This window comes from Aspergillus japonicus (genome assembly GCF_003184785.1).
Source record: "Aspergillus japonicus CBS 114.51 unplaced genomic scaffold BO86scaffold_145, whole genome shotgun sequence".
NCBI lineage: Eukaryota > Fungi > Ascomycota > Eurotiomycetes > Eurotiales > Aspergillaceae > Aspergillus > Aspergillus japonicus.
In genome coordinates this window covers 1,262-16,282 of record NW_020291782.1, presented here as the reverse complement: position 1 = coordinate 16,282, position 15,021 = coordinate 1,262, and the positions used below count along the sequence as shown (strand labels likewise).

General features: G+C 51.3%; 4 protein-coding genes across 4 annotated transcripts; 1 reads left to right on the top strand and 3 right to left on the bottom strand.

Moving 5' to 3' along the window:
- Positions 1-353: 353 nt before the first annotated feature.
- On the bottom strand, positions 354-1,653 carry BO86DRAFT_393990 (uncharacterized protein). Its single transcript, XM_025673142.1, has one exon. The coding sequence runs from the start codon at positions 1,371-1,373 to the stop codon at positions 492-494; it is 882 nt and encodes a 293-aa protein (XP_025521671.1). The 5' UTR covers positions 1,374-1,653; the 3' UTR covers positions 354-491.
- A 341-nt stretch (positions 1,654-1,994) lies between these two features.
- BO86DRAFT_452108 (uncharacterized protein) lies at positions 1,995-5,560 on the top strand (the record flags this gene model as incomplete). Its single annotated transcript, XM_025676904.1, has 7 exons — positions 1,995-3,430; positions 3,807-4,083; positions 4,132-4,507; positions 4,569-4,820; positions 4,888-5,294; positions 5,350-5,462; positions 5,527-5,560. The coding sequence occupies 7 exons, from the start codon at positions 1,995-1,997 to the stop codon at positions 5,558-5,560; spliced, it is 2,895 nt and encodes a 964-aa protein (XP_025521670.1).
- Positions 5,561-12,052: 6,492 nt separating this feature from the next.
- BO86DRAFT_393984 (uncharacterized protein) lies at positions 12,053-12,513 on the bottom strand. Its single transcript, XM_025673141.1, has one exon. The coding sequence runs from the start codon at positions 12,255-12,257 to the stop codon at positions 12,075-12,077; it is 183 nt and encodes a 60-aa protein (XP_025521669.1). The 5' UTR covers positions 12,258-12,513; the 3' UTR covers positions 12,053-12,074.
- A 705-nt stretch (positions 12,514-13,218) lies between these two features.
- On the bottom strand, positions 13,219-13,555 carry BO86DRAFT_52649 (uncharacterized protein). Its single transcript, XM_025677441.1, has one exon. The coding sequence runs from the start codon at positions 13,492-13,494 to the stop codon at positions 13,297-13,299; it is 198 nt and encodes a 65-aa protein (XP_025521668.1). The 5' UTR covers positions 13,495-13,555; the 3' UTR covers positions 13,219-13,296.
- Positions 13,556-15,021: the final 1,466 nt, after the last annotated feature.

Below are 15,021 nucleotides of genomic sequence, written 5' to 3'. Positions count from 1 at the left end.
CTGATTACTTTCGAACAACGGTTAGCATCCCCGGACTCCATTTTCGACGATGCATAAATAGTCAGGTCGGAACAGACCTGTTCGAACATGTCCCTTAGAATCCGTCGTCGATTTATTAAGATATCTTGCACCAAATGGGCTTGGGGGAAATGCCTCGGAAATGAGTTGCATACCTCGCAAACTACGCATATCAGACGACCAATCAGCTAGGCACTGCAGGTTTCGAGGTCATGGTAGGGCCGTCAAAAATGCATAGTAACTACAGTGAGCGCATCCTGTACCTGCTGACTACACAGCCACAACGCATGCTGCATTCACCGACGCTGGTTGCGACGGACCTACCATTTCTCTTCACGGGCACATCCATGTGTAGTAGTATTCCTTCTCACAATATGAAGAATGTTGGAGATTTGTGTTTCTGAAGATACATTGAACCAGATATCTATGGACAACGTCAGGATCCCATTCAACCACAGATCTTATCAACCCCCTCACTCGGCCAAATCGATAATCAAGTGGCCGAAGTTGACTACCAGATCCTCCTTTTCGCTCGAAGGTTTCGCTGCATAAAGTCCAATCCAGAGGTCTTGCACATTTGTGTCTTCGAAAAACCAGGTCACCTCGCGAAGGGGAGACTTCTGGACACCCTCTACTAGGTAGATCCATAAGCTGTTATCCGACTCTCGGACGATCTCCAGGGTGGCCGCTCCACCACCTGACGGCACAGGCTGCAGACTCCAGTCTGCCCACCGGTCCTTGGCGACAGTACTCAGGTGTGGCCTGCCGTTGGCGAGCTCAATGCCGGACTTGACCCATTTTCGAGATCCGTCGGCGCCATTGAGGACCAGAATCACGCCGCCCTGGTCGTACTTGTGTTTCCAGAGGGCATTGAATGCGACCCTGGCCCTCTTGAAGGATTGCACTGGCACGCTTCTGTACAGAATGGGTGCGTTGAAAGACTCTGTGGAAGGAGGCTTGGCCCAAATGTCGGTTGAGGGGCTCGCTTTGATAGAGAACTCGGCGGGGAAGTACCCATCACCAGGAACCTTTTCGGAAGAGTTTGCGAATCTGAAATCCGTCATGATCGCGCGCAGTGTGAGATCCGAGGTGGGGAGCGTTGAGGGAGATAGAATAGTCAAAGCGGAAGTCTTCAAGTGCGGGGGCGGGGGAAGATGAAGTGTACTCCGATGATTGATATGAGGAAACGCGAGTAAAGGTATGAGTAGCACGGTTAGGAAGACCGGGAACCTCAATATGAATAAGAGGCCGGAGGACCATGGCCCAGACCCTACGTCACTTGGAGGGGGGGCAGCTCCACCGTCCAGAAGGCGCTCGGTCAAAGCTGGAGAAGCATCCCATTCCCAAGGGATCATTGCCCTCTGCGGTAACCTATGACAGCCATGACTCCATCTCCGGTGGGGTCATCGGAGCTGTCGGCGAGGGTAAGAAGCACGGCAAACACGAATGTTGTTGCTGCTGCATTAGCCAAAGTAGACAATTCTGTACCATACCTTATCTGAAGAGGCAGATCGATAAGGGGGGCTGATGTAGTACAGCACCTACGAACTGCAAGACCTGCAGAGTCCGTGGAGTGGGCACATATAGTATAAGTAGTACCGCCATGCTCCAATGGTTCTGTAACCATAACTACTAACACATACGTATGAGTGCTCGTTGTCACGGGGGGAGGGGAGGGGGATGACATAAGCGAGATCTTCCTTCCAGAAGGCGGCGTTGCGTTGTCGATCGGTCAGAGAATCTCCAAAATGGCAACCAACGTCAATTCGATCGATGCTGATTTGGCACGACCTACTCTAGGCATGGGCTGATTGATGATATCCACCGCTCTGTGATGTTTCTCCTTCGTTATGTCTGCCCGTCTCCTTCACCCAGATGAGTATGAGCTAGAAACTCGCTCGTCAGCGGACTCTCAGGAGAGCTTCAATCTCGATGAGGCCGATTTCGAATCGCAGGTGCCTCCGCGCCCCGGACGGATGTTGAGAAAGGTTCCTTTCCTATCGAGACTGTTCTCGTCGACCTATTCCGGCTATCGTAGCCTGAAGCCTTCGCGACCGTTCCTGTCGGCTTCCACACGCCGTGGTTGCTACCGCCGCCTGCTGTTCCGCCGCTGGTGCCTTCGCCTCCATGCCGCCGCAGGTATCATTGTTGCACTTATCGTCCTAACGTCCATCTTCCGACCATCGTATACTCGGCTGCCGCCACATTATTCGTCTCTTCAGGATGCAGTGTCGCAATCGACTGAACCCGGCCGTGGAAACCCCCGCAACGAGAAAGTCTTCATCGCTGCGAGCTTGTACGACCGCGATGGCGACCTGGCGCAGGGACACTGGGGGGATAGTGTGTTACGGCTAATTGATCTGCTCGGGCCAGATAATGTCTTCTTGAGTATCTATGAGAATGACAGCGGCGCGGAGGGCGAGCGGGCGCTTCGCGGCCTGGAGACACAGGTCACATGCAAGAAATCCATCGTATTCGAAGAGCATCTCGACCTAGAGTCTCTTGCAAAGGTTGTGGCGCCCGATGGGTCAAGGAGAACGAAACGGATCGAATACTTGGCTGAAATTCGAAACCGAGCACTACGGCCTTTGAACGATCAGCATGAGGTGCAATACGATAGACTTCTGTACTTGAATGATGTTGCCTTCAACCCAGTCGACGCACTTCACCTTTTGTTCTCTACAAATGTCGCGGACGACGGCATTTCTCACTATCGCGCAGCCTGTGCTATCGATTTTATCAATCCTTTCAAGTTCTATGACACTTACGCGACACGGGACTTGCAGGGTTACAGCATGGGGCTCCCTATCTTCCCTTGGTTTTCAACTGCGGGAGAAGGTCAAAGTCGACAGGATGTGTTATCAGGGAAAGATGCCGTGCGGGTTCGCAGTTGCTGGTCAGGCATGGTGGCTTTTGATGCTCGGTTCTTTCAGCAATCTCCGATGCACCACAGCTATAAGGGCGTTGAAACACCGGCTCAGTTTCGTGCTTCACACGAATTGTTCTGGGAAGCATCTGAGTGCTGCCTCATCCACGCCGACATTCAGGAATCTCTGGCGAATGGGGAAGACAGTGGCATTTATATGAACCCATATGTCCGTGTCGCATATGATCCCCAAACTCTCGCTTGGCTTGGTACAACTCGACGTTTTGAGAGACTGTACTCCTTGATCCAAAATCTGATCAGTCGCCTTGCTGGACTACCGTGGTTCAATCCTCGCCGGGATGAGATTCCGGGACAAAATGTACAACAGACAGTCTGGGTTCCAGACGAAAAAAAGGACGGCAGTGGCTCGTTCCAGACAGTTGATAGGGTTGCAGGGAAGGACGGCTTTTGTGGACGCCCAGGGCTTCAGGTAATTGTTGAGCATCGCGAAGAGGGACAAAAGGGGTGGGAAACCATCCCGATGCCGTCTTGAGGTTGTCTATGCTGAAACTTGGCACGTATCAGTACATGAATATTATCCTTGATGTGCTAGCAATTCTGCTGTCACAAATCTCCACCGCCTGGTTATGCGTTTGCTTGCACTGAGGGCCCTGATTTGAAAGCCTCGTCGTCGTCCCCGCCTTCCATTAGCTCAAGGAATAATTAACGCGCGCAGCAAAGTTTCTGCTGCAAACGCTTTGAAGAACTCTGGTGACTCACCTAAAGAATCTCTCGTAGTTCACTCCGTAGCCTTCGCTTAGGGAGATTCCTCTTTCCAGCTTCGCTCTTTGGGTTCACCGAGCCGTATGATATTTCCAAGTTTGTGATCATGCCTTCTCTTCTTGTGCCAATATGTCACCAGCTTCCTCCTCCGCCCTGCACTTTGTAACCATCACTCCTTTGGAGACATGGAGTTCGCCAACCGTGTCACAGGAGTTATCTACGGGGTGCTTGATTCTCTTATGGATCGGGCGACCTTGGCCAGCCTTGAGGAAAGCCAGCATGCCCCGAAAGCTGCGAAGTGGCCGACAGTGAAGGGCTCTCGTCTCCATCCGGTCTGTCTTACTCTTCCTTCTCGACTTCCTCCAGCCTCGCTTGTTTCAAAATTCGCGCTCTGCTTCCCGCCTGCTCCAGTTCCAGTCTGACCGTTTCGTGAAAGACTAACAAGTAGTGGGAAAACCCAGCAGGCTTCTCAAATCTCACCTGGCAACCGGCGGCCCTCCCTCGTTGAGTCTGTCAACGCACTCAAAGCGTCTTCTCATTCACCCTTCACCCCTCCCTCCTCGCGATCCCCTTCCACCGAACTCCCAAACACTTCTCCTAGCTTGTTTACCCAACAAACCACCACCGAAGAGAAAGACAACCAAGCAGCAAACATGTATCCCGTCGCTGACGTGGACGACACCGCCGGCTTTATGGCTGCTGCGCGCGCCTGGAAGCCGGAGAGAGAGTACTTCACCTCGTCCGCTCAGGCTGGGGATGTGTCGAGTGACAAGCAAGGTGGTGAAGATCATTCCGCCAACGCGTCTGACTACAACGCGACTGCTGGCGATGACGACTTCGGTAGGTCACCCACACTTCAACATGAGAGTCACACGAGACTGATGTTGACCTGTACATCCAGTTGGTATCCCCGGTGACGATGCTTTCGACGGATTCGCTCCCCCCAAGTCTGATGCTGGAGACTTTGAAGCCGGACTCGAGACTCAGAAGTCGGTCACCGATTGGGATGGAGCTGACAATACTGTGAAGCAGCAGCAGCAGCAGGAGGAGAATCAGCGTGTTACTGTTGCCCAGACCCCCTCAGAGGAGGAAGATCGCGAGAAACTCACTACCTTCAAATCTTGGGGTGCTCCCGCTCCTCGGGACAAGCCCGGTACTGCCCCTTTGCTCACTTCCTTGTCCCCAACTGAAGGACTAACACCCTACAATTTTCTGTCCAGCTGCTCGCATTCGTCGTGCGATCATCAAGGGCCTTCCCACTGCCTGGTGTAGCCCCGCCAAGGTCCTTTCGCTTGTGCACGGGGGTGCCATTGACAGCATCAACGTGACTTCCTCTGGCACCGCTCACATCCTGTTCTGTGAGGCCGATGCCTGTAAGGCGTTCTATGACAAATACCCCAACGGCATCACTCTGGACCGGGAGAAGAAGCTCGCCGTGTTTGTGGAGATGGGCCAGGAGGTTGACGTGGTCAGCTCCAGTCTCAGCTTCAGTCTCTCCGTCGGGGCCACCCGTGTTGTCCGTGCTGTCGGAGCCCAGATGGATGTCAGTATGGAGCAGTTGATCAAGCTGGCGACCTCCAAGAACGGCAAGCTCGAGAAGATGATCGACACCTTCATCCCCGGCGAAGTGAGCTGTCGTTCCTATAGCCTGCAGTTCCCTCAACTGACCAGACCAATTCCAGGCCCGCAGCATCGTGTTCCGTTTCTGCAGTGTCGACGACGCCGTCCGTTTCCGTGCCGCCTTCGCCCGCGAGATCGAATTCGAGCAGTGCAACGTTCAGTACGCGGCTGATCCGTGAGTGAAACCTATCTGCATACCATGGCACATGAGGCTTGGGCTTGTGGCTAAGAATATACAGATGCGAGGCTGCGACTGGCTACCATGTGGACTAGACGTCTAAGTGTTGTGCGTCCAGGGGTCTGCAATGATCTTCAGCAGTACACACGGCATTCCGAGGAAGTCCAAAGACAATTTCTTTCATGTTGTACATTAAGGTGGCTTCGGGCCCATGACTATTACTGGGTTGTATGAAAGCAAGCGCCATCAATGCAGCTAGCTCATATGTCATATCCAGACTTAGGAATATGCGAAGACGAAATTCATCTGCTGCATTTATATCCCACTGGGTAGCTCGTTTCAATTGCGTAAAGATAAGTTATCCGATTGGAGTTGGATATACATGCTTCCCACGCCCCTACCACCTGCTAAAAATGTAGTATGTAAGTATAGTCCCCATCACCACCCACCGAAGAAAACGAAATCAAGCAACACGCACCCCTAAATAAGTATCTCCAGTCCCTCCCCTTCTTTCTTCTCACTCCCCAAGCCCCAAGAACCTCCAGACTCATCACATCATCTCCCTCCCATTCTCTACGCCGTAGATCAAACCAACCAGACTACCAGTGCCTGCGATTCACGAGCTACGCTAGGTTCGAATCGACTTTGTCTACAGCATACGTACTGTACTGTACAGTACAGTGCAGTACTTGGTATACTACATACTACAGTCTCCGTACAGTACATCCCGCCGACACGATCGGAAGTGGGTTAGGTACCGGGACAATTTGCCTAAGTACTGTACTGTACTGTACTGTACTGTACTCCGTAGAGTCAGCTGAAAAAGGTTAAGTAACCTAACATGACCTCACGGTCACGTTTACCCCAGCAAAACCAAAGCCCGAGCCCATGTTAGCACAGCAAAGCAACAGCAAGCACGTGAGTGAGTTGAACGAGGTTCGGCTCAGCATGTTTCCCCCGGAGACCTACCCACGCCCACGCCCACGCCCACGGAATGATAAGACCCCAATTCTCCCCTCCCGTGCCCCGGGCTGGCTGTTGAAGACCCTCAGTCAGATCCGTCCTCTAACTCACTGTACCTTACAGAGTAAGTCCTACCAAGTTGAGTATGTACTGTACTGTACGGGGTACAGTACGTACGAGTGACAATTAAAAAGTGCGAGCTCTCGCAAAAGCATTCCCCCCCCCCCACCTTTTTTTTTGTTATTTATTTTTTTTTTCTTTGGGCGTGCGTTTGGTCCGAGATCTGACCGGCGGTGATGGCGGCGATTGCGGCGGGCGGGCGGACGGGCGGCGGACTTAGATTCCTAGATTTGGGGGTTTGGGAGTAGGTAAATGCGCTGATAGCCTGATAGCCTGATACAGGCAACTAAACTAAACTCTAACTACTGGAAGATACAAGATGTGATTCTTCTGCGGTGGTGCTTCTAGTACGTACAGACTGACTTTGAATTGATGAGATGATGAGATGTACGGTACTGTAGTTTTGTACTCGAATATCCTTCATTGAGGGTTGATAAGGGGCTATGTTGGAAGTACAGTACATGATTACCAGCAAGTTCAGACACTCAATGACAGGGGACTCAATCCCTATCCCAAGGAGGTCATTCAAGTCCGACTCCCGGTCCAAGTGGGCTGGCTGGCTGGCGAGCGATGGTGTCGAACGGGACTGTACTCATACTTGGCAACAACTGCCAGCCAAAGTGGAGGCCCGTCACTCACTCACTCACCGTGACTTAACCGCTTGGTCGTTGTCCTCGGTTAGCTCTACCTGGCTCGGCCATAACTGGAGTCGTCCACCAAAAGAACCTTTTCACTTTATTTCCCACCCCCTCGGCCCTTGCTAGGATAGGCTTGTGCTAGGCATGGGTTCTCCAACACTCACTCGACAGGCAACCCCCCCAAAAAAGTCTGCGCACGCCAAGCAGTTGGGCTTGTTTTTCTTTTTCCTACTGACTATGCTGAGCTTGTGTCATCTCTCCGGATACTGTAGTCTGTAGCAAAGCGTTAGCTCTCTCTCTGCGACCTATTCTAAACTAACTAACACGTTGGGGAATCGGAGTCGGGGAATTGGAGCCCAGGGAAAGAAAGGCTCGAATCTCGGGGCCAAGTTCCACATGGATCTGACTGGCGCTTGCTTGATCTGCTACTAACCAGCCTTACTGGATAGGTGTAGGGATGCAGCGTCGTTTGCGTTGCGCTCATGCATCGTTGAATAATAGGCAGTCCTGTCAGTCTAGGCGTCTGCGGAGGCTAGCCGGCTCCAACGAGGGAGATCACCATACTGAATGGCCTGCTCGTCTGTCAACCATCGCATTCTTAGTCAGGACTCACTAATGTACTGTAAGTTAGTCGCCTAGTTTGGACTAAGGGCAATCTATTCGGTCCTACCAGATGAGGTAAATGCAGGCTAGTTTTCACGCACGTCTGCCGGCGTTAGTCAGTGCAAGTTTGAAACGAGGCTCCACCCCGGGGGGAGTGGCAGTGATGAGAAGATCATAGGCGTGGTAACACTGTAGCCTGGTGGTATTAGTGATGATGACGATTGACCGTGACTTGTAGCAATGTTGGTTATACTGGAAATCAAAACTTTTCCAAGTTGAAAAAGACCGGAACCACAGGGTCAGGGAACGAGTGACCGACCACAGAGCGGCACCATTCAAGTCAACCAAAAAATTAAACTGTAACAAGGCGCGGATAAGGCAGGCCGAGATCCGGTCGAGGGACGGACCCAACACTAAGCTATCATTGGAGTGGATACCGTGCGGAGATCGCCGACGATGAGGAACAAAGAGGTGTTACGTTAATTTCTTTGTCCCCCTCAGCCAGTGGGGTCGTCGGTCTGAAAGCCTGACGATCGCGACCGGAGTGGTAACGGACTCGAAGAGAAAGTAACTTAACGGCATTGAATGCTAATCTATTGAGACGGCTGGCTTCATCGACCGCCCGTCCATGGTTTTCATCGTGACTCGGTGGTGGTGGTGTTACCTGAAATGGGAACCACAGCGGAAGTCTTCCGTCTGTTCCCATGCTGCTGCCATGTCGGCTTTTGTGGTGTTTGCGTCCAGGTGAAAAGGGCGACGTGCGCATACTAACTTAGTCGATAGGCTAAGTTAGACAAGCAAGTTTAAGAGGTGGCATCTGCACGACTGACTCTCAGCCCCATCTTATCCACTGGAACCCGGTGACAAGTACGGGGTAAGCCTCCGTGGATGCGCCGTAACCCCATCCCTCCCTCCTCCCCTCCCCGTCCCACAATCGCTGTGACGGCTGTACGTACCCCCATGAGGTCCGGGCTGCCTGATCACCAAGGGTTTCGAACAGCCGAATAGCAAGGAAGGGGATGGGAAAATGTGATAGCCCCAATTTTCCCTCAAACTCGAAGTGAGAATCTCTCAGCTGCCTCTGTGTTCAAGCGCGGCCCAAGGATTGGATCCGGTGAGGGGGGGGGGGGCAGCGCAGCACCGGCTGAGACTAGCAGCGAAAGAAATGGCACCAACGGACCCGACAGTCTGGTAGAGGTGTGATAGTTGGGCATTAGTAGGCAAGCCTTGAGCAATTTCCGTCCAGTTGAGGGGTTTCTGCTTTTCTGGGTAGGGTGGGTTGACAAGGATCCTTGCAAGTGAGGCAATTGGCTTCCTAGCGAGCGCGGAAATGTGGCAAGTTTTTGCGGTAGAGGCCCGTCAATCCTTGGAGCAGCGTAGTGTGGGAGGGGGTCAGTTATCACGAACGTACGATGAAGCTCGAGGTGATGAGCAAGAAGCACTGACTCAGCCGAATCAAAGTGGTTAGTGAGCTAGGTAGGTTCTTCAGTCTGTTTAAGGTACGGAAGTAAGCTTACCTGGATGCGTGCCTTCCCGTAGCCTCCTTCTTCCACCTTCTCCTCCCCTCCCTTCCCCTCCCCCCCTGAAGGGTTGTGTTATGGGGTGGAGGGGGAGGAGAGGGGGGGCAACAGGGAAAGTGGACGGGGGGGGGGAGGGTGATGATGATGATGATGGATGGGGATTCGGGGAGGAAGGGGGCTGGTCGGGTAAAGGTGGGTGTTGTGGAGGCACTAGACAAGGTCCGGACTACTGCTAAAGGGAAGAAGTGGCCGCGTCCATATTGATTCTCATTAGTATTAATCGATCTGGACTTGCTTGTCGATCGAACGGCCGTCAGTCTTGGTGGTGTGGATTGACAGTACGGAGTACAGTACAGTGCTATAGTGTAATACAGGTTGCAAACGTTTGAATTAACATAACGTTACATAACGTTACATAGCATGATCACGTATTGAGGTCTCCCCTTTGGATGGCATGCATTGGCGACGGGGCGCCAATCGGCCACCGCCAATGTTCCATCCATGTGTCGTCTCGTTCGCTTGCTCTTCATTTCTGATTGAACCAAAGACTCCTGTCGACGTAGAGTCAAGGCACTTCATTGGCCTAGGCATAAGGGTGTCGTCTGAGGTCAGATTGAAGGTTCAACACATGACTCAAGGGTAGCATGGCTGTGTCTGACCAAACGAAGTCCATGACCAGAAGGAATCTAACAAAAAAAGCCTCGCTAGATTCGCGATGTCGGCTTAGGTATCACGCTACCGGTCGATTACAGCACGGTCTCGAATCAGGATAACTGAGCTACATGTTGAGCGCGGAGCTTTGTGGAGGCTAGTTTGATTTTTCCAGCTCCTCAAGACATTAACTCATGCAGAGCAACTGTGCCGCACGTCATATCGGGAAGACAGACAGACAAGGGCCGGGCAGGCGAGACGTTAATCGATTGATTTGGCTGTGGAGCCGATGCGATGCAAAAAAAGGGCCGACTCACCCGGCCACTGGAGTCACAACGATACAAGCCTCCGTCAATGCCTGGATGCCTCTAAAAATCAAGCACATTATGAGCTGGTTCCTGTAAGTTTCCGGTCGATCGAACCAGTAAAGGGAGATTTAATAATTCTTAGTCTGAAAGCGGGGTCTGATACAGAATTGTGTGCTTTCCCGTTCAATCAAACACGCAATAGATGGGTTAGAACAGCCTTGCCAACCTACTCAAGCCACTGTGAGGTCCGGACCGTCACTAATTGCGGCGGCGGCGGAGAAAAGACTCGGTCTGAGGCGACTCGACCCACGTGCTGAGCGGCGCAGGGGCAATAGAAGCCGATCTCGAAAGCGAGACGCAGTACTACTAGTCCAGGAGAGATCGGAAGAGTGTCATCAACGGACAGTGAACCAGGAAAGGTCGGTGTTGTGGTCTTAGTGACACTCGCCCCCGAATCGAAAGATTGGCGCGTCATTCGGGGGTTCCACTTAGACGACCAGACCAACGAGCAATTGCCACTGATATTGTCACCTAATCCATCTTGTTGAATGACTCTTAGACATCCTGTCAAGCTGAGTACTCGGTCTTTTTGAGTTCCTCAATCTCTCAAACTTCCACCACTTAGCCAAGTCGGCTAGCTGCGAGCAGGGCAGTTGAAGGGCCAAGGAGATTACCATTCGTCCATAATGGACAATCCATAGATATGGATGTGTAATTGGTAGAGTCGGCTGGTGCTCCACTGTCACGTATTAGACTCTGCTTTCTTCTGAAAAAGACCTCTCAACGATATCTCTATGCTTTGATGCAATATAGGCAATAATGGCGGTGAAATGGAGATTCCACTCACTCCCATGGAGTCCGGTGGTCTTATGTTCTCCTGTCCGGCGCATGGCCCACCGGAACCAAGTACTAAGCGGGAACCTGTCCAGCGTATGGTCCCATGGTTCAGATCAGCCCGAAGCGCACGTCGGTATAAGGTGGCGTTATGTGACTAGAACTAGACTATGTGCCACGGATCCTGAAGATCAAACGTGGTGAACGTGGCCCAGCAAAGAAGGGGGAAAAAAAGGAATAATCGGAAAGCCTTGGAAGGCTCCAAATGGACCGGTTGCTTTTCCCCATTGCCGTAGCGCTGAACCAACAAAGGATCCATCACCCTGTTCGCGGCCGAGTTCGAAATGTGTGAAGGATGTCATAAATTTCAAGGGACTTAGCGTGATGGCGCCAAGAGCTTCTAGCGTCACTGCCCTTCCATGAGCTAAAAACCTATTCACAGCGTGCGAATTGATAAATCAATTGGAGAATACCGGGAACATGATACCTGATAGGAAGAGAGAGGAAGGAGGCCAAGTGGTGACTGCGAGGTGTATGATGAAAGGATCGACATGTGCAAAAGGTTGAGCCCTGTCCCAGGCTGTCCAGTGACGATAAGTGCGACTGCGAGCTTTGACCATATGACCACATTCTGCAGTGCGTATGTATCTTGCACATACTGTAACTACTTAGGTATGTTGACTCACAGTAGGCAGGCAGGTAGGTACCTAAGGTGCCAAAGGATGCCTGGAAGTATTCTGGTCTCAACCCAGCAGTTACCTCGTCCTGGGCTGGGTGAATTACTGGGGATCAAGACTGGGAAACTTATGACTGATTCTCATTGTGGAGATCCCTATTGGTGTGACGGAGCAAGATTATGATCCCCTCTGATAGACATATCAGTCATAGAGTTGGAGGATGTACGAGTACACCTAATATGCTCACACCCTTACGGAGAGGTCTTGCAAATACAGTATGCAATCTTCAGCATCACTATTGACTGAGAATTGACATATCACTCAACGCCTTCGTGCAAAGGTGAGGCATCATGATCATGGGGAAATGGTGTCGCCGTCGATCATTGACGATTGAGATCGAGCCGTAGATTGATCCGGCGTACATTCCTCCCCATTCCAGCCCGAGAAGCTCTGATGTATCCAATCCATTGCTGTTCATTTTGATGCCCATCCTTACCGAAAAAACTATCCTGCATGGCTTCGAGAACCTGGCGCAATTGGCTCTGTTGCTTTACAGAGCTGTCCTGCGGTGGCTTCCCGGCGTTCGACAATTGAGGACGGTGGCCGAAGCCACCACGAACAAGGTCAAACCAACATTCCTGGAATGAAAAGAAGGAGAATTTCCGTCAAAGGGGCTACGGAGCATCCCTACCGTGGTAGACGTGCTTATGGCTAATTCCCTGCGGGAGGCAGGCAAAAAAAAAAACTCGGTTTCGACTCCCAGACGTCGCACCACTACAATGTGATGATATCACAGTCTCCTTCATGAAATTTGTTCCGTCCAATCGAGGCCATGGTGTGAAGAAATCGACAGCTGGGCTTTCCAAAGACATTTGGCTCCAAACTGCAGCACTACCAGTCAGGTAAGAGTAAATCCAGACGGCCCTAAAGGGTCATCGTGCCTTAGGTGATCGGAGAACACGGTAGCTCGCTTGCAGGTCGGCTAGTATCATTATGTTATTTTGCGGACAGTCGGACGCACGTTTCAGCTTCTAAGACAAACTTTCACAAGTCGGCTGTAGTACGGAGTACGGCGGGACTCCACCATAGTGTAGTTGATCCGTAAGTAGTGGATTTAATAGTGCATTGTAGCGTGGGACTAAGTGGTCTTAGGAGGACCCATCGGTACCGCGGCAATGCCTTCAACTTCCGCGCAAGACCGTGTCAATTGACAAAGAGCCGCAAACGTTGCGCATTCTAGGTCGTTTCTAGATACTAGGTGATGGCACTAATCAATCCTGCGAGCATCGGAGGTGTAGCTAAGGTTGAGTTACAAATAATTCCCTTTTCGATCACCGTTGTTAGTGTGTCACCGAGGCTGCAGTGATTATATTACCAGACCGTTTGTAATCTGCGCCGGACAAAGAACAAAAAACGAAACACCAATGCCTGCTGGCCGGTGCCTCGGCAGTAGATAGTTGTCACAGGGACAGAGTCTTGAGTGCTGCTGGTGCTGTACAGTAGTACTTGACTACGAGTCAGGGCCCGGTCCTCCATATCTCTCCATTCGCCTGAAAGCCAGCCCCTGTCGAAGCATTTTCTTTGTTCTCATCCTGGACTGGTGGCACTGGAATGAAAGGTACCCACCACCAAACAACACCAAACAACGCAACGCTGCTCTCGGCCGCCAACCAGACGGGGGCTCCCATGTCCATCAGATTGTCTAAATGCGCCATCGCTTCAAACGAGCTATTTTCATAGGCTTAGGTCCTCATCATCCTTGACAGTAGACACTCACGTGATCGAACACGTCTGCGGGTACGCGTGTGACGAGACGACGAGGGGAGTACTGAGGCAGACAAGGAAAGGCTTTCGGCCTTGAAGCTTGAGAAGAAGGTTTTGGTTCGACTTGCGACGGTGTAGAGGAAGCAAATAAGGCAGCAATGTATGTCTTCAAGGTTGGTTGTCGTGCTCGTGTATGAAGTGCGTATGGTACATACATCTGAACCACGCCTCCTTAGCCGAGTCAACAACTCTGCCAAAGTCCAAAGGAGATCTACAACAGGCACAAGCAAGTGGACGATCATCCGCCGATTCAATTCGCTGGCTATGAAATGGTGGGAAGGAAGGAGAGAGGAAGGCCGGTCGGTATCTCCACGGAAGCATTGGCCTACTGAGTATGTCTGGTCTAGACACGGGCGCAACATTGGATTGATTAGGTCTATGTAGTAATGCAGGTAGGTATGCAGTAGACGTGCTTCAACTCTGCTGTAAGTAGAACCAGTAATATCAGCGACTGAGCAGGCCATGAACCTCATAATTGATAGCATGGGCTGTCCGATTGCACAAGCGCCTGAGAAAAGAAAGTTCCCCACACACAGGACGCAATTATGCGCTCTGGAAGGGGGAAATGGAGGGGGATAATGAGGCTTTGGAAAGCTTGCGCAAGTTGACTGTGCCGCAGACATGGTTGTTATTGAACAACCAATCTCAGCTTCTGCACCGAGCTCTGTTACTTTCATGATATGTCACCGTCGTCATCTTCGCGTCAGTGATACTGCGCGGTAGAATGAGAGGAAACGAAGACAACTTTGCAAGACATATCGTAGCTTTTTAGGAATGGTATGGCGGTAGTCTCTCCACTTTGGTGAACCTTTCGGTTCCGGAGATCACACCGACAAGTTTTCTCTTCTAATTAGACTCTGCTTAGGAATTTGAAGTAAGCGAAGCAGACAGTATTCCATGCTCCGTACTTGGATGTCTGGATATGAAATTGAGAACATCTGATGGATGCTGCCGATTGTTCTAGAGAAGAAAAAGAAGGGGGAGGCAGGGAAGGGGGAGGGGCCGTTGCAGCTGCCGGGAATGGGGATGATGAAGGATCCCCAAACCCAGGTTGCAGCAGTCAGCAGGCACCACAAAGTCAAGAAGAAAGCGAGCCTGAGACTGAGAGGCATCGGGAGGAACTGAAAAGGAAGGAATAATGTAATTGGACACCGAGCCGGCGCGACACCGAGCCGGCGGCCGCCGCGCCGTGTCTTGCACCCCCAGTAACTTAAAGTTAAAGAACTCGCCCAAACCGCCCTATATTAAAATATCTTATAATTTTTTTGGTATTTCTCTTTGTATATTAATATAGCTGATACAGATAAATATTTAAATCTTACTGTTAAGGTCTTTAAAAGTAGAAAGTTTGCTATAAAGGCCGCCTATACTGCTGTATTTAATATTAAAATAAGTACTTTTAAAGATTGTTTAAATAG

Bases quoted from the DNA above. Each gene is read 5' to 3' on its own strand.
- BO86DRAFT_52649 (XM_025677441.1), bottom strand. From the start codon at position 13,494: ATGGCGCATTTAGACAATCTGATGGACATGGGAGCCCCCGTCTGGTTG.
- BO86DRAFT_393984 (XM_025673141.1), bottom strand. From the start codon at position 12,257: ATGAACAGCAATGGATTGGATACATCAGAGCTTCTCGGGCTGGAATGG.
- BO86DRAFT_393990 (XM_025673142.1), bottom strand. From the start codon at position 1,373: ATGATCCCTTGGGAATGGGATGCTTCTCCAGCTTTGACCGAGCGCCTT.